Source organism: Lemur catta, chromosome 3 (genome assembly GCF_020740605.2).
Source record: "Lemur catta isolate mLemCat1 chromosome 3, mLemCat1.pri, whole genome shotgun sequence".
In the NCBI taxonomy this organism is placed as follows: Eukaryota; Metazoa; Chordata; class Mammalia; order Primates; family Lemuridae; genus Lemur; species Lemur catta.
Genome location: NC_059130.1, coordinates 26,255,331 through 26,277,525, shown reverse-complemented (window position 1 = coordinate 26,277,525; position 22,195 = coordinate 26,255,331). Strand labels below are relative to the sequence as shown.

Genomic DNA, 22,195 nt, shown 5'->3' with positions numbered 1-22,195 from the left:
GGAATAGCACCTCCTCTCAAGACTCATCCCCATCCAAGGCTCTAAGGGACTCTGCACTCTCCCCATACAGAACCGGGGGCAATTCCTGGAAGTGACCATTACTTCACAATTCCATGTTCTGACACATGCTTTTCCCTCCCGTCTGCCCCCACAGAATGTCCTACTTGTCCTTTAATATCCACATAAACAAACAAACAAAAAAAGATAGTCCCTGATATAAATATATCCTAAGAAAACAAACATGGGCAAAGATATTTATTCAAATGTAGTCCTTTAGGTTGGTCTGAGCACAGTGGTGTTTACAACTAATTGATCACAAACAGTTACAGATTCCTTTGTTCCTTCTCCACTACTTCACTTGACCAGCCTAAAAAAAAAAAAAGAAAGAAAGAAAAGAAACAAAGGTAGTCCTGTATATACAGTTATTTATGGCAATGAAAAACTAGAAATAACCCGAGTGTTTGAAAAATACAGGAAATGTTTAATAAATAATACTCTCTATTTAGGAGATACTATACAGCCACACTTGGGGTTTCTTTCTTTGTTTCTTTCTTTTCTTTTCTTTTTTGGATTGCTAGCAAAAAGTCTTGACCAATCACTGCAAATCAGTGATTTTCAACTGAGTTGCCATGGAGGACTGCTGTGATCTTTTCCTAGGACACTGCAATTGATGAATAAAGTTACTACAACTATGATTCACACTGTTGACATGGTGACTGGGCAAACAAAATGCTGAGCTGGACTTCACAGGTTTCCACGTGGTGCAGGGCACAGCTTGACACACATGAAGAAACAATGAAACTATGCATTTGCCAGGACCTGGGCGAACTTTGCCTCTTGAGTATCTAAGAGAGAGTGATCAGGACAGTTAGTAGTTCTCCTCAAACAGTGACACTATATTGAAGTGTGATAGTATAATAGTGTAATTACTATGCATGCAAATTAATCCTTTTGAATGTGCTGCCAAAAATACTAGCATCCAAAAGAATGCCACTCTATTTGTCAGGGTCATGCTGTAGTAAATAAACCCCCAAATTCCTACCCACATAACTAGTCCAATAAGGGTGTTCCTGGTCAGCAAGTGATTTTCCTCCATATAGTGATTCAGGAATCCAGGCCCCTTCCAACTATGGCTCTTCCATCCTTAGAGACTCAGAGTCCTGGCAGATGGAGAAAAAGAATACAGAAAAGTCACCTCTTTACTGCCTTGGCTGCATGTGACACACATCACTTCTAGTTCCATTCTGTTGCTAACTTGTCACATAGTCCCACCTAGGTACAAGAGGTGCTAGGAACATAATCTCTGGCTAAGCAACAACTTTACACTATGGAAGAAGGAACACACATTTCTGATGGATAGCCCACCCTCTGTGCTGCAGCCACAAACCCAAAAAAGTTGAGAACCACTGGGTAATGGAGTTTTGTGGCTATGCCACATGGAGAAGTGGTAAATGCCCAATACTGTCTCATTAGCAGAACAATCTCTCCAACTCCCAGCAGTTTGTACACTGGAACGTACCTCAGGCCTGCTGGAAAACATGAACACTGGCTCATTGTCATTCCAGAGGACACAATGAATCAGGCCTCTGTCCCCCTCAGGCCTCTGATGGCCATTCAGTCTACTTCCCTCTGCACGTCACCCCTCACCCCTCACCCCCTGCTAGGACACCATCCTTGCTAGGCAGCTCTGGCTCAGGCACTGGTCCCTGGTCCAATCAGTTGTTACTAGGGAAGCAGAGCTGGCTTCACTGTATGCATGTGGTTGACAAGGCATAACTACTTCCTGGTGAAAGAACTGCCTGAGACCACTTTTCCTAGAGAGAGATCATGGGCAAGGCAAGTACTTGGAATTTATGGACTTACCAGTACACAGAGCTGTTAGGAAGCCAGATGAGGGCAGGTACAGTGACCATCCTGCTGACCATTTTCACCACTTTACCTCAGCACTTAGCACAGTGTTTTAGAAACCCAATCCCTTGTGGAGATGCACGCATTAGAGCCTCAGAGTCCTCAGAGACTGCTGGCCGATTGGAGAGGAGAGAACAGAGAAGCCACAGTACAATACAATTGAACAATTACTTATTAAATGAAAAAGAAAAAAGAATGACTGAATGAATGAACAGTCATGCCCTTGATAAATATTTAATGGCAGGAAAAATAGTGAAGATATAGTATTATGGGACAGTCATGCATCGCTTAACGACAGGAATACATTCTGAGAAATGCGTCATTAGGCGATTTCATCATTGTGCAAACATCATAGAGTGTATCTACACAAACCTAGAAGGTAGATGGTTTAGCCTACTACACACCTAGTCTATATGGTATAGCCTATTGCTTCTAGGCTACAAACCTGTACAGCATGTTACTGTACTGAATATTGTAGGCAATTATAATACAATGCTACGTATTTATATATCTAAACACATATAAACATAAAAAAGGTACAGTAATGATATGGTATAAAAGATAAAAAATGGTATACATGTATAGGGCACTTACCACGAATGGAGCTTGCAGGACTGCAAGTTGCTCTGGGTGAGTCAGTGAGTGAATGGTGCATGAATGTGAAGGCCTAGGACATTACTGTACCCTACCATAGACTTCATAAACACTGCACACTTAGGCTACACTAAATTTAGAAAAAAAATATTTTTCTTTCTTCAATGATAAATTAACTTTAGCTTGCTGTAAGCTTTTTACTTTATAAACTTTTTAATTTTTTTAACTTTTTGACTCTTGTTATAATACTTAGATTAAAACAACACATTCTACAGCTGTACAAAAATATTTTCTTTATATCCTTGTTCTATAAGCTTTCTTCTATTTTTAAATTTTTTTACTTTTTAAACTGTTTATTAAAAATGAAGATACAAACACACACACATTAGCCTAGGCCCACCCAGGGTCAGGATCATCAGTATCACTGTCTCCCACCTCCACATCTTGTCCCACCAAGAGGTCTTCAGGGGCAATAACATGCATAGAGCTATCATTTGCTATAACAATGCCTTCTTCTGGAACACCTCCTGAAGGACATGCCCGAGGCTGTTTTACAGTTAACTTTTTCTTTTATAAGTAAAAGGAGTACACTCTAAAATAACCATAAAAAGTATAGTGTAATAAATACATAAACCAGTAACGTAGTCATTTATTATCAAGTATTATGTACTATACATAATTGTATGTGCTATATTTTTATATGACTAGCAGCGCAGGTTTGCTTACACTAGCATCACCACAAACAGGTGAGTAAAGTGTTGTGCTATGACATTACAACAGCTACATCATTCGGCAATAGGAATTTTTCAGCTCCATTATAATCATATGGGACCATTGTTATACATGTCCATCATTGACCAAAACATTGTTATGTAGTGTATGATTGCACATAATTTTATAATCGGTGTGATCACAATTATGTAACTATATAGTATATATACATAAAAAGAATGGAAAGAAATACATGAAAATGTTTATCTTTGGCTCATGTATTTACAAATGATTTCCTTTTCTTTTTTATACATTGTTATATTTTCCAAGCCTTCTACAATAACATTATCATCTTTCTACAGATTAAAAAGACACAGTAAGTGTTATAGTTATTTTGAAAATTTCTACCAAATGTTGCCTCCTCCAGAAATCATTGTCACCATTCCAAGGGGACTTGGAAGGAAGCCTCTCCTCAGAGTTCTTGCAGAATCCCATAGTACCCTCTACCATTCACTAAGCACGTTGGATTTTAATTGTTTGCTTTTCTATTTCCCAACACTTACTTAGAGTTCTTTGAGGGAAAAGATTCTTTAATCTCCAAATCCCTGGGCCTAGCACATACACTAAATCCTAAAGGTTTGTGGACCAAATGAAAAAATCAGATGAATAGGAATATGCAAACCCAGGCATTCTCACTGTAAATACAGTTACATCTTCCCTGGGACAAAAAGGATCTAGAATTCCCTCCACTGGTGACTGTGACCTGGAGCCTTACAAGTACTGCATATGGGAAGTTCTTGAAGAACTGTCCCCTTGAAGAGTCAGCACCGGGGTGGTGGGGAAAGCCATAGCTGAAATCCAAGTTGAGTTTTCTTGGCAATAGCCAAGATTAGTCACCAGGCGGCACTTAGAGGATTCCCCTGCTCATTCCTTTGGGATCACTCATTCCTCCCCAAGGCCTCCCCTGGGAACAAAGGAAAACCCCAGGACTTGGCACAGGGCTGTTTTCCACCAACAACTGCTAGTAGTTTGCGTTTAACCCTAAAACACGATTAAAATCAATGTGGGGGTAGGGGAAGGAGTGGGTAAGCATCTGCTAGGAAACACTTCGGTTTTCACTAAATTTCTTCCAGAAAATTCTTCTAAAGGACTTTTAGGGCCAAGCAGGCCCACTGTAGCGCAAAAAGGAGCCTTAGAAACTTAGTTTTTAACAATATCAACCACACTGAAACTGAACCATCGACCAAGTGAAACCACACAACCAGGAGGGGTTAAGTCCCCTGTTCAGCAATGGGTTTGTAACGCCCCTAGAACTGACAAGCTAGACAGCACCCTCCCTCCCGCGCCCCGCGGAGCAGGTGGGGCAGGGAGACTCCCCCCGGAGATGCCCACCTACCCCGGGCGCAGGCCGCGGAGGCCCGGGACAGACGGACATCCCAGGCCCTAATCTGAGAACAACCAAGTCCGAGCGCCTTAGAGGTCGTTTGGCCTCCACGTGCCCCTCCCTGCAGTATCATCTAGAAAATAATTCCTAGACCTGTAAGGTTACCGAAGAGCCGGCTATCTCTGGTTCGGGGCCAGCAGCCCCACCCTCAGAAGAACGGCTGCTTTCTTTGATTTCTACACTCACACACTTTCTAAAACCAAACCCGAGAGGAAGGGCACGGCCGAAGGTGGGGCTGTCCTGAACTATTCGAGAGCAGGAACGTTCCTGCGAGAGTTTACCGTAACGCTCCGGGGGGAGCGGGCGAGGCCGAGCGCGGCTCGCCCGCGGAGGGGAGCGGGGAGTGCGCCGGGCGCGGGGGGAGGGGCGGGGGGCAGGAAGAGGGGAGGAGACCGGGCCGACCCAGGCTCCTCCCCCGGGGCCCCCGCCGCGCTCTAAGTCTCGCCGCCTGCCACGCTCCGCTCGCCGCCCCGCGTCCCAGCTCGCCCAGCGTCCGCGCCGCGCCCCACGGCCCAGGTGAGCTCTGCCCGGCTCTGCGCGCTGCCCCTCCGGGTGGTCCCCAGCCCCGAACCGGCACCTGTGGGAACCCCCTCCCGGCCGCGCGGGGCGTCCCGGGCACCGCGGGGCCCGGACGGGGAGCGGCTGGTGGGGAATCCGCTGCTCCGCGCTCCGGGCCACACCCAGGCGAGGCGAGCTGCGCCCCTCCCCGGCCGGGCGCGGCCGCCCCCAGACCCTCGCGGACCGGAGGAGGGGGCACTTGTGCTTTGCTACGGAACCCTGGTCCTGGGCTTTTCCTTTGGCAACCTCTGCTGCCGTTCTTCACTCCCACGGTTCCCACTTTGCGACCAGTCGCCTGAGTTATCCGAGCCCCTGCTTCTCCGCCTGCCCTGGCGGGCATGTTCCCTCGTGCGTTTCGGCTGCAGGCTGACCCCGTCCAGATGTGGCCGGCCGGAGAGGGCTCGGGGAGGGCGGAGAAGGGCTGGGCGGGTCGGCAGCTGGGGACTGCCCTTCCTAAAGGGTGTTTCTCAGCCCCTTGCCCAGACAGATGCCTCAAGTCGGGCTTCCTGTTGTCTGCCAGACAGGAAGGGTCTTCCTGCTGAGGGAGGGAGGTCTATTTGTTTTCTTTATAAAGCAGTTTTGCTGTGGGTGGGGGGAGGGTATAGAGGAGGGACTGTGTGAAGTGCTTTCTCAACTGAAAGGATGCCCTTCTTGCATCTTAGTTAAATAAGTGGAAACAGAGAGAGAAGGGGGGAGAGCAGATTGAAGGATTTTCCAATCCAGATTAATTTTGGCGCGATGCGGTGAGACCGAGACAGATGTGCCATTGGTAACTTGCCTCACAACCCGAGTGTGGCCAAAGGGAAGGCTCTTCCTCCAGCTCTGGATTCTGCACTGTCTAGCCTCGGTCTGCTCTGCCTAAGTGAAACCAGGAACTCTGCCATGGTGGGGGGTGGGGAGTGCAGAGTTGCCGCAGGCCACCCAAGTGGAACCCTAAGCCAGACTCTGGGATGCATTAAGACCACCGCCCCTTCGGCCCCCACCCAGTCCCAGGGGAGCTGGAAGCATCTGCAGGGCGAGGCCAGCACGGAGGGCTCCAGGATTCTCCCAGTGGTCCGAGGCCTGTGACTCAGCTGTGAGACCGTGTGGGTGTGGCTGGTTGCAGATACTCTCTGTGGATGGTTTGGACAGAACACTCCCTGAAGGAAAAGGGGAACTGTGCCATCTTAGAGGGCATTTTCCAAAAGGAAGTGAGTCACACCAGGACTGGCCGCCAGTCTGAAGACTGAACTGCGGGAGAGGGCAGTAATTAGATCCACAGGGCCGAGGCCAGCCCGCTGCTCCCCTTATCAGCCTTTATGCGCCTGGCAGCCTGTCTCAGCCTTACTTGGGAGGTAGCTTTTCCCGTTAAGAGGTTTGCGGTTGTTGCGGATTGTTTTTTCCTCAGAAGCTTGAGTTTCAGCCTCCAGGAGTGGATTTTTATATCCTGCGTTTCAGGTGAGGCCAGACTTACGGAAACACCTTGTCAGTGATTTTTGCCTGCAACATGTTTCAGCAAATTGCAATAGATATGCCAGGGGTTGGGGCAGGAATAAATTCATATAACTCATTTGAACTTTTGTCATCAGCCCTGCCCCCACAGGTTCCTCTCCAGTTCCTATTTAATCATCCCTTCTAAATGGTGTATACATTCCTTCACAGCCAGAGAGTAGTTTCTTCAGGGTGGTCCTTGATCCACCATTTGGAGTTTCTTATTTCAGTTCTTCACTTTTTCTTGGTCCACTGGGTGTAAAGCAATTCTTTGGTCTCACCCTGAGTTCTAGGTGATGCTCTTCTCTGGCTTTTCCTGAATACCACATCAGATAGGTCCTTTCCCCCAGTGTCTGGCCTCTGGCAGCCTCTCCAACAGCCACTCCAATGAGGTCAGGCCTTGGGCTGGGTGGAGCTGAGACTGGGTGCCTCCCTGCCTGCCTTCCACTGACAGTTGAAAAAATGTGACTTTTTTGAGCACTGCCCACTTGGTATGCCCTTGGACACAGTCCAGTCCAGTCTTTTAAAGTGTAAAGCTGAGGGCAAACAATGGAATTCTTTTAGGGTTATAATGTATAAATTAGCACTCAGAGTGCTGGGAAAGCTGCACTAAAATTTTAGGATCTTTCTTAAGTGTCTCATTTTTCCAGAGACTCAACAATTTAGGAATCTCACATCAAAAGCAAAAAAAAAATAATTTGCTTTTTTAAAAACAATTTTCAACACTTCTTTTCCCTTCACTAAATAACTACCGCCTACCCCACCAAAGGATTTAATAGCAGTTGTCACAATTGCTGCTGTTGGCTGATTTGGGCTGATGTCTGACAGTTCTTCAAGAAACAATGGATGTACTTGGTTGGATGAGAGGAGGTTTATGAGTTCTTTCTTCCTATTGAATTGCATCTGGAATTTTCCTTTGATGGCCACTTTTTTTTGTGGGCAAGTTTTATTTGGTGAGAAGTAGGAGAGACAGCCTGGATCCAGATCCATTGCCTAAGCTCATTTTTTTTTTCTTTTTTCTGAATTCTCTTTAGGGATCAAATTCAAGAATGTCTTCTGGGTTCAATTTTCCAGAAAAAAAAAATTTTCCCCAAAATTTCTAAAGTGAAAGGAAAGAAACCTCAAACATATTTTAAATAACAGATGCTTGTTCTTCCTGACACCCTGCCAATTATTTTGTGGGTGGGCTGTAAGAAAACTAGGATATGGACAAGATACAGAAGAGTAAAGTAAATCAGACCTCTTGCTCCTTAGAAGTGTCCTCTTTGAAATCGTGGCCTGGATCTGGGCACTGGTCCAGAGAAAACATTTGGGATTGCTCAGGAGCAGATGCTCTTCTAAGGAGGACTCCTGCTTCCCTGCTACTCCCAGGATGACCAAAATTACATTACGATTGTGAATTTCATTCTTACTGATTCACTGAGCAGGTTGTACGAGGGCTGGGCACTAGCTACTGGGACTCTGCTCAAGGAGCCCACCATCTAGTGAAGAAAGAAACAGAAACTCAAATAACTAGAATTCAGAACAGACTTTTAAATAGTATTCCATTAGCTGGTGAAGTCCTCAAAGGCAAGTGTTCATGTGCGTGCCCACATGTCTGTGCCTACCACATCCCTTGTGCCTACCACTATGTCCAGGACATGTGAAGTAGGTGCTCAATATAGGAGAACCAAAAATGGAAAATTGAATTCCTCCCACAGTAACTAAATTTGTGGAGTCCAGAATTGTTTTCTATAGAGAAAACTACACAAAGAAAGAGTTCTGAGCTTCCACTCTTAAGACCTATTACTCAGGCAAAGATGTAGAGAGCATACATATACAGGCATCAGAATAAAATGATTCAATAAAAGATGAGTAAGCCTCTTACATCCTGTGAAGCTCAGCAGTGAGACAGCAGCACTAGAGAAGCATGAAGTAGAAGGTGGGATAAATGAAAACATGAGAAAATAGCAGGAGTGAGAGGAGAGAAGTCATGTCAGTCTGACCAGACCTGTTTAGCAGGACACATATTTTTTCCTTTGCGTATGGAATGTGCTGTCCTCTGTACTTTACTGTTCCATTCACAGGCAAACCCTTGTGGGGCCCTTTTCCTGGCCCTTCCCAGCCCTCTCATCCTCCTGCCACGTTCTGAGCTACAAGGTTTTCAGCCTAGTCCTGGGTAGTCCCACCTGCACCTCAGCTACTGCCAAAGGGATTGTTGGATTCATTCATTCACTTAACAGTTATTTAGTGCTCCATGGATAAAAGCAGAATGATTCATGGCTCGTGACCAAGAGAAGCTTAAATTTAAATCTAAGACAGGTAAACATTTAAATGTGATGGAGAGTTTCAGTGCAGGACTAGGTCGTTGGAGGCACAGAGAGGGCACTACTGCCCTCAGCCACAGCCCCAGATTCTCCTGCCAAAGTGTGTCCCACCAGGAAGCAGGAAGCCCACCTCTGCCCAGGAGTGCAGCTTGTAGGGTGGCTGGGTGGGAGTGGAAATGCCAGATTTAAGTCCCTGAAGAACTTCTGCTTTAGCAAGCAACGGTCAGTGCTGCAGTCAGCCCTGCCCAGCCCCACCCAAGAAGGGAGGGCAATGCAGGGCTGATTCAGTGGGGCAACTGCTGCAGTCGCACAAGGGCTAAGTGACTCATCCTCTAGCCAAGAGACCAGAGTTGTAATCACAGTATTTCCCCCCACCCCTTCCCTTCATCTTATTTTAAAACCAGTGTGTAGCTCCTTCAAAACAGAATCCCTTGCTTACAGCCCTGGTCAGTGCCCTTTGGGACACTGGTTACTGATGAGACCAAGGGCGTTTCCTCTGGTTTTCAACGCTATTTTCACCTTCTGGCTAGCCCCTGCTCTGCATTCTCACTGCAAAAGGTCTGCTGGACAAATAAAGAGTCAGCTGGCTGCTATATTCAAAATCCATTTGCTGCATAAAATAGCTGGGGGAAGAAAGGAAAGGAGGACCCCCTGGAGCAGGGATGCAGCTTTAGAGAGGGAAGCTCCATTAGGCCGTAATGACCACGGGCTAGGAAGGGGTGGGATTGGAGTGGCTCTGACCTGAGCACTCATGCAGGGTGAGGTAGACTGACCTCACTCTCTTGAAGAAGATATTCAAGGGTGGCCAGGATTTCCTCAGCTTACAATTTGTATTTCTCAGGAGTTCATAGATTAGCCCATTTTCCTACTTTAGGGGGCCTTCCCCTGCTGCATGTCCTCTCTTACTTCTCTGGCTCTGCAGTGCACTTTCCTTCTGCTGTGTCCTGTGAAGAAAGTAAACTAGGTGTCCCACCCAGTTCCAGTTTCTGGGATCCTTGGGAATTGGTCATGAAGTTCTGTGAGCTTGGGCACAGGTATTTTTAAATCTCTGTGGCATCTGACTCCTCTTTTGAGTTATTTAAGAACTAGGGTGGGATTCCACATCCTTCTCCCATAGGTGACTCACTCAGTTCAGTTCTTAAATTGTGGGGCTTCCAGAACCAATCGAGGCAAGGCAGACTCTCTAAGCCCATTGCCATGGGAAACCGATGTGGGGCATAGGGGATAAGCCAGACCCAGGCTGTGTAGGAAGAGCGGGAAAAGGGTGTGGTTCCCCTGGAATTCATCTCACAGTGGACCTTGAAGCATTAGTTCGCTGCTCTCTCCAAGAGAACTACCTACCTTCCAGATGAATCATGCTGGATGCTGACTTACAGCATTCTCTAGAGTAGCATTCTTTGGCATGTTGGTTCCTGTACTTTTCTGGAGATTAAGAGGTAGAATTTACAATTCTTAAGTGTAATTGCTCAACCCTGGTGTTTACCAACTCCACCTTCTTCTCTGTACTAGATAGCATTTAGGGGTCTGTGTTGAACAGCATCTGTCAGCAGCAGGAACCAGACTGGAGCATGTCTGAAGGTTCCTGTTAGTGCTCTTCAGTAGAGGAAGTTGCCAGCCTTTCCTTAAGCCTGTCCCCAAAACCTATTTTTGTGATTTTTTTTTTTCCACATTCACCTGTTTCCTATCCAGTAGTAATTTTAGGTGATGTCAGCCAAAGCTTCCCTATTCTGGCCAAAGCATTCCTTCCAATTAAGCCAAAATTCATTGAGCTCCTATTAAATACCAAGCACTGGGAGACATATGCCCCCAGTTCGTTACACCTGAATGTAATGAACTGACATGTTCCCTTTCCTTTCTTAAAAACTCTTCATGACAAAAACCTCTTGCTCTCCCACTGCACCCAAGACTGAGAGCAGCTCTTCTGTCTAGTGCTGCCAAAAGTATACCAGGCCCCCAAAGGGGTTAGGATATACTGTTACTTATTCCTTCTCAAGTGAACTAGATAATGGACTTTGGGTGGCTTTTATTCCATTAGGGTAACTGCATTTTTACTGCCAGAGATGCAGCAGTCTTTATTGCAGTAAATAACAAGTTCAGAACTGTAGTATAAAATACATAGCCAGCAGACAAATTCACTTGAAAGCAGATTTCTAAACCCTAGAATCAGACTGAACCAGGTTACCAAGTTACACTTAGAGAGTTCACATTTTATTAACCAGGCTTGACTGCGTGGGTTGTTGGTATTCAGGCACATCTAAGAGTCCTATTTATCAGAGCTAAGAGAAATGATGCAACGTCTGTTCTTTCAGTAGGTGCTTTTCAGTTAAAAAGAGGAACACTGATCTTGCTTTTCTAAATGAGTAGAGTTGTTTTTCTTCATTAGGTGATTTATGCAGAATTAGCTGGCAGGCAGATAAACCCCTCATCTACAGCACCAATACCTGAGGCGTCTATTTCCACCAGCAAGAGACCCAAAAACTGGGGTGAACTGGTTCTTAGATTTATTGAATTTGATAGCTGGAAAAGCTCAAATGGATGATCTAATCACCCTCCTTCCAATTATCCTCAAAAGACTGGCACACATGTGGCTTAAAAGTTAATGTAAACATTGTTTCTTTAAATCTTTTAACAGACTTCAACAGACCTCACCAAAATGCCATCTCAAATGGAACATGCCATGGAAACCATGATGTTTACGTTTCACAAATTTGCTGGGGATAAAGGCTTCTTAACAAAGGATGACCTAAGAGTACTCATGGAAAAGGAGTTCCCTGGATTTTTGGAAGTAAGTGTCAAAAGGTTCATAAAGAACCAGACATAAAAGTCAATGCTTTTAGGCCCTGGTTCTTTTCCCTGTCTCTTTCCATTTCTTCCCTGTGGAGGTCACCACTAGAAAAGTGTTTTCACTCATTTATTTATTAAATAATATTGAATACCTACTGTTTGTAAGATACTATAGAGAAAACACAAAGTAAAGAAGACACAGCCCCTCCCTTCAAGGAGTTTGTAATCTGCAGGTGAAATAAGATTACACACAAATTACCACAGTACACGGTGTTTGTTAGAAAATTCCATCTGGAGTTATCCGCCTCAGTTGAGACTATGCGGGGAACAGAGTTGGGGGAAAGAAGTCTTTTCACAAGAGAATAATCAACCAGGAAATGGCTGTGATCAGGTATATAAACCTGGTATTGGAGATGTCACATCCTGGTCACATTCCATTTTGAGCAACTTGAATCTCCCTTCTTAATCCCTTCAGTTAAAGGGATTTGTTGTTTTTCTTCTCCAATACTATGAAGGAATAGTGTCAGTCATCTGCTAGATAAGAACCAAGAATCACTCCAGAAATAACTGCTTTTCACATTGAAAATGCTCTGAGAACACAGGAGCATAGTTTGAGTTTATGTCGTACCTTTGACAGATCCATGAAAACTAGAAAAGAACCCTGCCATCAGCTCAGGACATGAGGCCACAAGGCACAGTTGTCCTTTTACGTTGCAGGTCCTCAAGAGGTTGCTGAATTCAACTGAAGGTGAAACATTGTTGAGCAAAATGGATTGAAATGCAAGCCCTTCTTTCTCTGCCACAACTCTAGTCACTTGAAAGGCTCATTATTGTGCTTGGTGGTGAATAATGCATTAGCCTCTAAAGTGAAGGAGATGATGGTAGAAGGCTGAGTCCTGCCTCTTGTCATCGCCTGGTAAATAGCACATTAGTCAAGCCCCTGACTCCTGCATCAATGATTGTGGGACTTTGTAGTATAATATAATTTACATGTCATCAATATCTGTTAAATAAACATATAAATAGCCTAGCTGCTCTCTCAGAGCTGCAATTGCCTAAAGCTATCCCAAAATGAGTTAGAATATACAGTTACTCTGCTTTTGTAGAGTCCTGTGATCTAGCCCCAGACGGGGACTTAGAAGATCTGGCTCTGCCTTAACTAACAATGGTTTCTAGTCCTCTAATTCAGCTTCTCTAGGCCTCGGTTTTCTACCCTGTAAAATGAGAAGGCTAGACATGATTATCTGCAAGGTCACTTTCACTTTCTGTGGTCCTTCAAAGCAAGCATGAAATGCAAGGACAAAATGTGCTCATTATCAGCCTGCCCATCACATGGACAGACATATTCTCAGTATGGACAGACGTATTCTCAGTACACTAAATGTTTGTTAATCATGTTGTTGCATTATTAGAAGCCACGATGAATATCATGTAAGACAGACCCTTCCTCCCTAAAAGTTTTATGGCATGAGAAATATAAAGGGTAGTGTGGGGTACTGAACATGGTAGGGTAATTTAGTCCAGGCACAGGGTCATAATTCCAGGCACACCCACACTCACTGCATTAACAGAGCATTTTGTTTCTAAAGTAGATACGTTATGTCATCCACATTTCACTCATTCTTACCACAGCCAGGAAGCTGAGGGTGAGGCCAGAATTAGCTGCACAGAGCAGGTTTTAGTTGATTGCTTAGGGTAGGAGTTTAAAGTCCTCATGGAGGAAATGCTGCTACTATACCCTCAGGGATTCCTGAGTGCAATTTACTAACATCCAGCACACTTGAAACACTGAGTATCAGTTCCCTCACTCATGAATACACTCACAGGAATTCATAAGTCCTTGATCTGAAGCCTTTGACAGCGATGTTTCCCTCTCTTGTTGATGGCATGGACCCTGTAGGAGAAACCACACTTTCTCACTTCTAACCAGCATCACGACAGAAAGGAGTGATCAACCAGTCACCGTGGAAGCAAGAAGAAAGCAAAGGGGAGCTTGCCTGCCCATCTCCATCCCATCCCACACATTCTTACCAAGCACTGGGAGTCATGGGAGCTGATGACTCTGGCATACATATTCCTTTTGAAGCTGGTCCAATGTACAACATCCAGAAGAGTCTACAGGATAGACTTACCAATTGAAAGAATGGAAGGAATCGTAGAGACACTCTAGTCCAACCTCCTCAATCCATAGTTGATACACAAAGGCCTACTATGCTGTGTGACTTACTCAAGGTCACATAGCTAATATGATGCCACACTAGCTTGGCCTCAGCTAGCTGTGCCAAGGAGAAGCGAGAGCTGTCTGTCTTCTCCAAACCTAAAAGGCTGCTTGGCATCATTAGCACCTCCTTAAAATCCACAGAACAATGATCTGAAACTTATTCCCTAAATAATCTTTTGACACCCTTTCATACGGAGTTTCCTTTTTAAAGGATTTGACCATGCTATCAGGAATAAATGTTTATTAAGAGAACATAAGTTTAAACTACAAAATGGGGAGTTTAGGATGGTTCTTAAGCAGAATCTAAATATGAATTCACTGAAATGCTCCCTCAAGGCAAAAAAAAAAAAAAGAAATACATTTAGATGACCTCCAAAGGTCACTTAGGACCTAAAACAAGAGCTCAAATGATTGAGAGATTGTACACATGGTTTTCAGCAGCATAAATCAAATAAGCTTGTCACTGTGACCATTAACTGATATTCCTTGCCTTTGTCTTTTTTTTTTTCCTCCCAGAATCAAAAAGACCCTCTGGCCTTGGACAAAATAATGAAGGACCTGGACCAGTGCCGAGATGGCAAAGTGGGCTTCCAGAGCTTCTTTTCCCTAATTGCAGGCCTCACCATTGCGTGCAACGACTATTTTGTAGTACACATGAAGCAGAAAGGAAAGAAGTAGGCAGAACTGAGCAATTACTCTACCCTGAGTGATAAGAGTTCTCTCAAAGGATTGCTGAAGACCTCTGCCCCACAGCTTCTCCCTGTATAAGGATCTCGTGAGCAGATCAGGACCCTTAGAAAATGTACAAATAAAACCCACCTCCCATTTGACAAGCAGAGAAAGAAAGTTCATTAAATGCCAGATAAGCTTTTGATTTTTATATTGTTTGCATCCTCTTGCCCTCAATAAAGTCCTTTTTTAGTTCCAAGTTTAAGACAGAATGTTTGTTGCTTCTTCAGAAATACTTGTTCCCCTGGAGCGGCCATCATCCTAAGTGAAGTAACTCAGGAACAGAAAAATAAATGCCGACTTACAAGTGGGAGCTAAACTAAGGCTACACAAGGGCACACAGAGTAACATAGTGGACATTGGAGACTCACAAGAGTGGAGGGTGGGAGGGGGCAAGGGGTGAAAAATAGGGTACAATGTACACTATTCAGGTGACAGGTACAAAAGCCCAGACTTCACTTTCACCACTATACAGTACATACATGTAACAAAATTCAACTTGTACCCCTAATTCTATTAAAATTAAAAGGAAGAAAAAAAGAAATGTGTGTTCCGAAAGAGGTAACATGCCCTTGTGCAGCCAGCACACAGCAGAGCTCTTTCCACAGAACCAGCAAATGGGAAAACACTCTCCACTGGGGCTTGGAGTCTAACTTCTCCAATTGCTCTGCCCTTCTAGCTGTGTCTAAATGAAGGACCCAAACTGGAAAGGTTAAGAGAAGGCTCTGCAGGAATATATTCTAATTTTATAATTACTGAACACAGACTTGCCCAGTTATATCAGTGCTTTTCCAGCTAACACTTTGTGTGCCTGAGACGTCTGAATCTATTTTTCATAGTAAAGTTTCGGCAAACTCTAGGACAAAAATAAGAGAACCAGTCAAAGGAATAGAGGGGGTAGCATAATGCCTCAGTAACAACATCACACTAACATCATTGAGTCAACTCCCAGATGTCAGGAAATATGCTAGGCGTGACTTATATACAGGGTAGTGCTTTTTTGTTGGAAACAAAGGCCAGTACTGAGGTCTTTACAGATAGAAAAATGTTTTTCCCAGCCTTTTTCTGTGCCTGTTATGAGCTTCAGTGTATATGTGCATTTTATGCTATATACTTATTAACACTGCAGTCTATATTTTTATAGAGAGGTGATATATGAATTTCACAAATCAGCACATGAAATGGCTCCAATTAAATAGGTCAACAAAGGTGGAAGCATTTATTATACTTACCTGGCAGGGGAGATACCATGATAATGAAAGTGGTTTTCCCAGGACAAGGCTTATCCATTGCACTCTGGATGTGCTGACCCCTACGATTTCCCCAAATGTGGGAAACTTGACCGCATAATTTGTGGTAGTGGGGGACTGCATTTGTGCTTTCCCCTGAAAAAAAAAATTTATGATTGAACATATCAATATAACTGGGGGAAAGCGCAATATAAGGTTATCTAGCATTGCGAGGAAAAGCATGCAAACGGGAACAGGATAGTTCAAAACTGGCTTTGGGGAAAATAAATCCATAATAAAATCAAAGTCAAAGAAAAAATGCAACCATTTTATTTTGTCTCAGTCAACAAATGAACAATGTAAGACATGATAGCTTCACGGATGAAGGATTACATCAGCAAGTTTACAAAGAGGGATTTATTACAGGAGTATTAATTGAAGAGAGTTGGTTAGCTGAAGAAACTGACTGTAGATTGAGTCCAGGAATGACTCCCAAACCCATGCTGTAGAACAGGGCCACCGAGGGAGCTGCTGGCCCAGGAACCTGCCCGCTGAACTGAAAAGCCATTACTACAATTGGCAGCCCCAGAACCACACTACCACATGGTCTACAGGAGCCAACAGATACCCATTGCTCTGCCTCTCCCCACACATGACTTGGTTCCCATATCCAAGTGTCAAGGAAGTGCCTCCAATGGGCAGAACCTCAATCACATCAAAAACCAAACCATGGCCGGGTGCGGTGGCTCACGCCTGTAATCCTAGCACTCTGGGAGGCCCAGGCAGGTGGATTGTTTGAGGTCAGGAGTTCAAAACCAGCCTGAGCAAGAGCAAGACCCCGACTCCACTAAAAAATAGAAAGAAATTAGCTGGACAATTGAAAATATATAGAAAAAATTAGCCGGGCATGGTGGCGCATGCCTGTAGTCCCAGCTACTTGGGAGGCTGAGGCAGAAGGATTGTTTGAGCCCAGGAGTTTGAGGTTGCTGTCAGCTAGGCTGATGCCACAGCACTCTAGCCAGGGTGACAGAGCGTGATTCTGCCTCAAAAAAAAAAAGAAAAAAACCAAACCACAAGGGAGTCTAGGAAATAAACATTTACATTTCCCCTATCTCTGCATACTGGTCCTGCCACAGTGATGATTTCTAATTCTAAGAGACGACCTCTAACTTGGAGGTTAAAGAAATTACGACTCGGAGGAAAAGAGGCTATAAAAGGTAATGTCTCTGATAGCTACAGAGAATAGAGAAACAAACTGGCCCATCACAGTAAGGCAAACCATCTCTCATCCGTGAGAAAGTATAGCAGTCCAGATTTGTCCCTTTGGTTTACCTGCCTCCTGGGACATCTGTGTTTACTGAATGCTATAACTATTACGGGTCAATTTACAAATGGGCAGGTAAAATTGTAACACAGATATTATGAGTTCAGATGTCCCCAAATCCATGGCAAAGTTTCACACTCAAAGCCTCTTTACCTGAAAACAGAAAGAGAACTATCCCAGAAGAAGGGCTGTCAGGGTAGGAGAAAGGAAGTATCAACTCATCGTGACAGTGGGTGTGTAGATTCAGAAAAAATCTGAAGCACTGTGTTATTCCTAGCAGATTTTCTGGCATTCAGAAAGGTACCCAATGCCAGGGAATCATCTGAGTCACTGTTTCTGGGATGGGTATATGTGTATGTGTGTTGAAGAGGAAGGATTATGACATTGCTCACTTCAGCCCCATTGCTCAAAGCATTAGTAAGGAGCTAGTATGAGGAAAATAAAAATGGTATTTATGGTCTGAAATCCCACATGACTCTTTGTGCCAACGAAAACACATGGATCCCACAATCTGACCCGCTGAAGCCGCTGTCTAGGCTTCAGTCTTGCAGCCTAACAGCTCCCAGAGGGCAAAGCTGCAATTATGCCAATAGCCGTTAAGAGGAACCATCTGGAAAATTCCACTCATTCTGCTACATGGCTGAGTTGTAAAAGCAGATCCCGCCCCTCCCACACCCAGTTATGAGGGAAGAATGACTAGCAGTGCAGAAAGTCAGTTTTAAACATGCTGCAGAGCTGACCCTGAAAAACAAATCACTTTTTCTCTTCGACCCTGTCCCCTTGTACAAGTCCCCTGAACATCAGCCAACTGCCTTAATAGTTTTCTACCCAACCTATCTCACCAGAAGACCGAGGACAAGTCTGTAAACCTCTCTCAATCTGACCAATGTGAAAGTGATTATTCAAGCACCTTCTCCAGCTCTTAACCCCAGAGGGATAGTTGTGCATAGAAATTCATTTATTTGGCAAATATTGACAAGGGTTACTATGTGAATGACACCAAGCAAAGTTCTGTATAAAAGCAGGTATAAAGAAGCAGATGGCCACAGTGCCTGCTCAAGGGGATCACAATCTAGCTTGAAAGATAATAAATAAAGTGGACAAAACGTTAAATAACAGCACAACAAAGCATTAGCAAGGGTGACATGTGATGGGCACTTTTGGTCACTGTTGATAGTAATGTGTAATTTACACAACCTTTTGGGAAGGCAAAAGTTGGCATTATTTGCCAAGATCCTTAATGTGTTTTCTTTGATTCAGTACTTCTATTCCTAGGCATTTATCTTAATAAAGCAATCAAAAATACTCAGAAAGTTCATATACAAAGATATTTTCTGCAGCGTAATTTAGAAGAGCTAAAACCTGAGTAAGACCTCAATGTCCAACAATAGGGTTAAGGTTAAATAAGTTATGTTTAGATATACATGGAGTACTATAAGGCTCATGAAAACCATGACCTTGAAAAATATTAAGTGAGATAGGGAAATGTCTATGCAAAGCAAAGCAGGCTGCAAAATTGGAATATAATGGGATTTCTTTCTTTTTAAAATATCTGTGCCTATTTGCACACACATGGGGGTGGGGGAGGGCAACTAAAGCAAATACACCCAGCTGTATTTAGTTTCCAGGAGTTACTGGCTAGAGAAATTGTTGTCTCTAGAAAGATGTTTATGGGATTATTTTAATTTTCTTTACATACACTGCTATGTTATCTAAATTTTCTATAGCAATTCTACCTTTACAATCTATAAAACAAAATTCTAACGAATATATTTTGAAAGAGCACGTGTATTTATTGAGGGTCTACCATCAGTCAGGACCTGTATAAGATACTTCTTAAGCATCATTTTATTTAGTCTCCACAATAACCCTGTTAAGATACTGTAATCCCATTTTACAGATGACAAAACTAAGACTTAAGTAGCTCCCTCAAAGTCCCACAGTACTGACTGTGTCAAGATTTAAACCCAAATACTCTTGTTTCTTTCCTTCTATTCTGCAGCTGTCTCAAGGTGCTTTATGAGTAAATTAAGTATCAAATATGTTATTCTTTCAAAAGAGTAAGAGATTATTGCAGGCAGGATGTGACTAGTCAGAGAAGATTTTATGCCAGACGTAGGATGTTATCTGGTCTTTGAAGATTAGAAGAAATTTGGATAAAAGTTAATATTCACAGATTTCTTACTACATTCCAGGCTCTGTTCTAGTGCTTTACAAGTATTAACTCATTTGCTCCTCCCAACAACCATGAGATAGGTACTATACCTTTCCCATTTTACAGGTGATTTGACCAAGGTACAGAGCTAATAAGTGGTGGAGGCACGATTTGAATCCAGATGGCCTAAGGCTGAGGTCTCCAATCCCCGGCCGTGGCCCAGTACCAGTCCATGGCTTGTTAAGAACTGGGCTCACATCACCGCCTGAGCTCTGCCTCTCACCTCCTCACCTCCCTCACCACCACCCCACAACCCCCCATACCCCACTCCCATGGAAAAATTGTCTTCCATGAAACATAGGAATCGGGCACACAGCAGCGGGGTGAGCAAGCGAAGCTTCATCTGTATTTATAGCCACTCCCCATTGCTTGCATCACCACCTGAGCTCTGCCTCCTCCCCTCCAATCCCCCACCCCGTCCACGGAAAAAGTGTCTTCTGTGAAACCAGTCCCTGGTGCCAAAAAGGTTGGGGACCACTGCTCTAAGGTCTTAGCCATTCTTCTCTGCTGCATCCCCAGACGTAGTAATGATGGAGCAAAGGAATGCCCAGGAGACAGAGTACTAAGGCCACGTGCAATTCAGCATGTCTGAAGTGCCATATGTTGGCAGAAGAAAGTACATGTAGGTGGGCTAGGACAGGCAGGAGGTGTTAAATGAATGATAAATGGTAAATAATAAAGGATATGTGAAATGCTGTAGGTGAGGTCATTCAATTAAAAACTCCACAGATCCAAGGTTTGGGTTATTACTACTCCTTTGGGAGAAAGAGATAATTGTCTAAAAGGAGACAATCAGTAAGTACATTCTTGTGAATGTTCAACCCCCTCTGTTCCAGTGCTCACATTCCAATCACATTCTGGCTACAAAAGATAAAGCAGGGTGGGGATTGATATTTATCTTCCTGAGAAGCTCTGAGAACAGAGGAAAAAGAAAAAAAATTGACCTCTGTCAAGTCGTGCTGAAATGAAGAGAGAGAGAAATTCAAGATGATAGGGCCACACGGTCTGGGTAAGAAAGACCGCCCCATAGAATACCAGTTCATCTAGTTCCCTACTAAGATTGCAACTCATTTGCAAAGTGGTATGATCATTCCGACTGCAGAGACTGTATATTTTTTTAAATGCATGAAAGTGGGCAAAGCAGAGAAAGGGTTATATAAAAGTAAAAATGGTCATGTTTTCTTTAATATTATTACATCATCCTTTCAATAAGGGGGGAAATAGTTTCAATTATTCTCTGGACACAGAACTTGACCTGTTCAGTATAAAAATCCTATTTGTCATGTTACCCAAAGCAGCTAATCGATAAGAACAGCCCTGCATCGCCTGCTCTTCCTGCAAAGGCTTGGGCAACTCCCTTCAACCTCTTCTGGGCATATTTATCAAGGCTCTGACAAGCATTAAGAGAACAGCCTGAAGCTTGTTTTTCTAGGAGGAGGAGGAAGATGATTCAGCTTTGGTCTCTGCAGGGAGGACTCGGCTCTGTCCTACCCCACTCTGGGATGCCAGGGTAAGTCAGTGCAGAGAGCCCCGTTTCTTGGCCATATGACAAATGTATGAATATTGACATTTCCCTTCAATGATGTGATTTAAAGCACCACAGAAAGTAGCAAATGACACAGAAAATGTGGTCCCTGGAGTACAAAGAGTTTACAGTCTAGTGGAACAAGACTGCGCATTTCAAAGCAATGACATTTGACAGCATGTTAGGTAAAGAAATACCATCAGTGAGTGGTAAATGCTGGTGTTAGCTCTGAAGGTTGGCAGTTTTGCAGAGGAAGGATTTGGGCAGGAAAGAGAGGAACAGAGAGGAAGATCCACTGTGGGCAGGGCAGTAGCAGGAGGACAAGGAGCAGAGGAGCCACGAGAAGCCTGGTCCGTCAAGGATAGGCACGCTGGTAGATAGGGCTGGCCCTGGATGTGGTCCGTAGCCAATGGTGTTTGAACAAGGGAGCAATATTTCAGCACAATTAATCTGACGCCAAATGGCAGATGTGGAGAGGCTGAAGAGGGGAGTACCAGTTAGGAGTTTATTGCTCCTTGTGCAGTTGTGAAAAAGACTGAGGAAGATTTCCATTTGCTGGTTTAGAATGATTTCCAAGACACAATGTGAGAGTGAAAAATAAAGTACAGAACAGTGTGCATCTGTCTGTCTGTCTGTCAAACTACCATTTGGGGGGAAATGGATACTGGAGAGTATATGCGCATAATTACTTTGATATGCAAAAAACATCTCCAGAAAAGTATATAAGAAACTGATAAAACTGAATGCATCCCAGAAAAAAACAGGGGGGCTAGGGGAAGAGGCAGTGGGAAGCAGAGTGTTCTTTTGTACCATTAGAATTTGAAATGGAGGCCTAGAGAGGTGGCTCATGCTTGTAATCCTAGCACTCTGGGAGGCCAAGGCAGGAGGATTGTTTGAGGCCAGGAGGAGTTCAAGACCAGCCTGAGCAAGAGCGAGACCCCATCTCTACTAAAAAAAATAGAAAGAAATTATCTGGACAGCTAAAAATATATGTAGAAAAAAATTAGCCGGGCATGGTGGCACATGCCTGTAGTCCCAGCTACTCAGGAGGCTGAGGCAGAAGGATTGCTTAAGCCCAGGAGTTTGAGGTTGCTGTGAGCTAAGCTGATGCCATGGCACTCTAGCCCAGGCAACAGAGCAAGACTCTGTCTCAAAAAACAAAATTACATTTTAATGT

General features: G+C 44.1%; 1 protein-coding gene, 1 long non-coding RNA gene and 1 other non-coding gene across 3 annotated transcripts; 2 read left to right on the top strand and 1 right to left on the bottom strand.

The window, feature by feature from the left end:
- Positions 1-240: 240 nt before the first annotated feature.
- LOC123635136 lies at positions 241-2,525 on the bottom strand. The gene is made up of 4 exons (XR_006734058.1): positions 2,503-2,525; positions 1,864-2,017; positions 1,043-1,160; positions 241-845 (listed from the first exon to the last, which is right to left on the bottom strand). It is a non-coding gene; the product is annotated as an uncharacterized LOC123635136 (long non-coding RNA).
- A 2,537-nt stretch (positions 2,526-5,062) lies between these two features.
- On the top strand, positions 5,063-14,930 carry S100A10 (S100 calcium binding protein A10). Its single transcript, XM_045546998.1, has 3 exons — positions 5,063-5,173; positions 11,624-11,776; positions 14,513-14,930. Exons 2-3 carry the CDS (start codon positions 11,645-11,647, stop codon positions 14,672-14,674), a joined length of 294 nt encoding a protein of 97 aa, XP_045402954.1. The 5' UTR covers positions 5,063-5,173; positions 11,624-11,644; the 3' UTR covers positions 14,675-14,930.
- A 1,019-nt stretch (positions 14,931-15,949) lies between these two features.
- LOC123636053 lies at positions 15,950-16,113 on the top strand. Its single transcript, XR_006734296.1, has one exon. It is a non-coding gene; the product is annotated as a U1 spliceosomal RNA (small nuclear RNA).
- Positions 16,114-22,195: the final 6,082 nt, after the last annotated feature.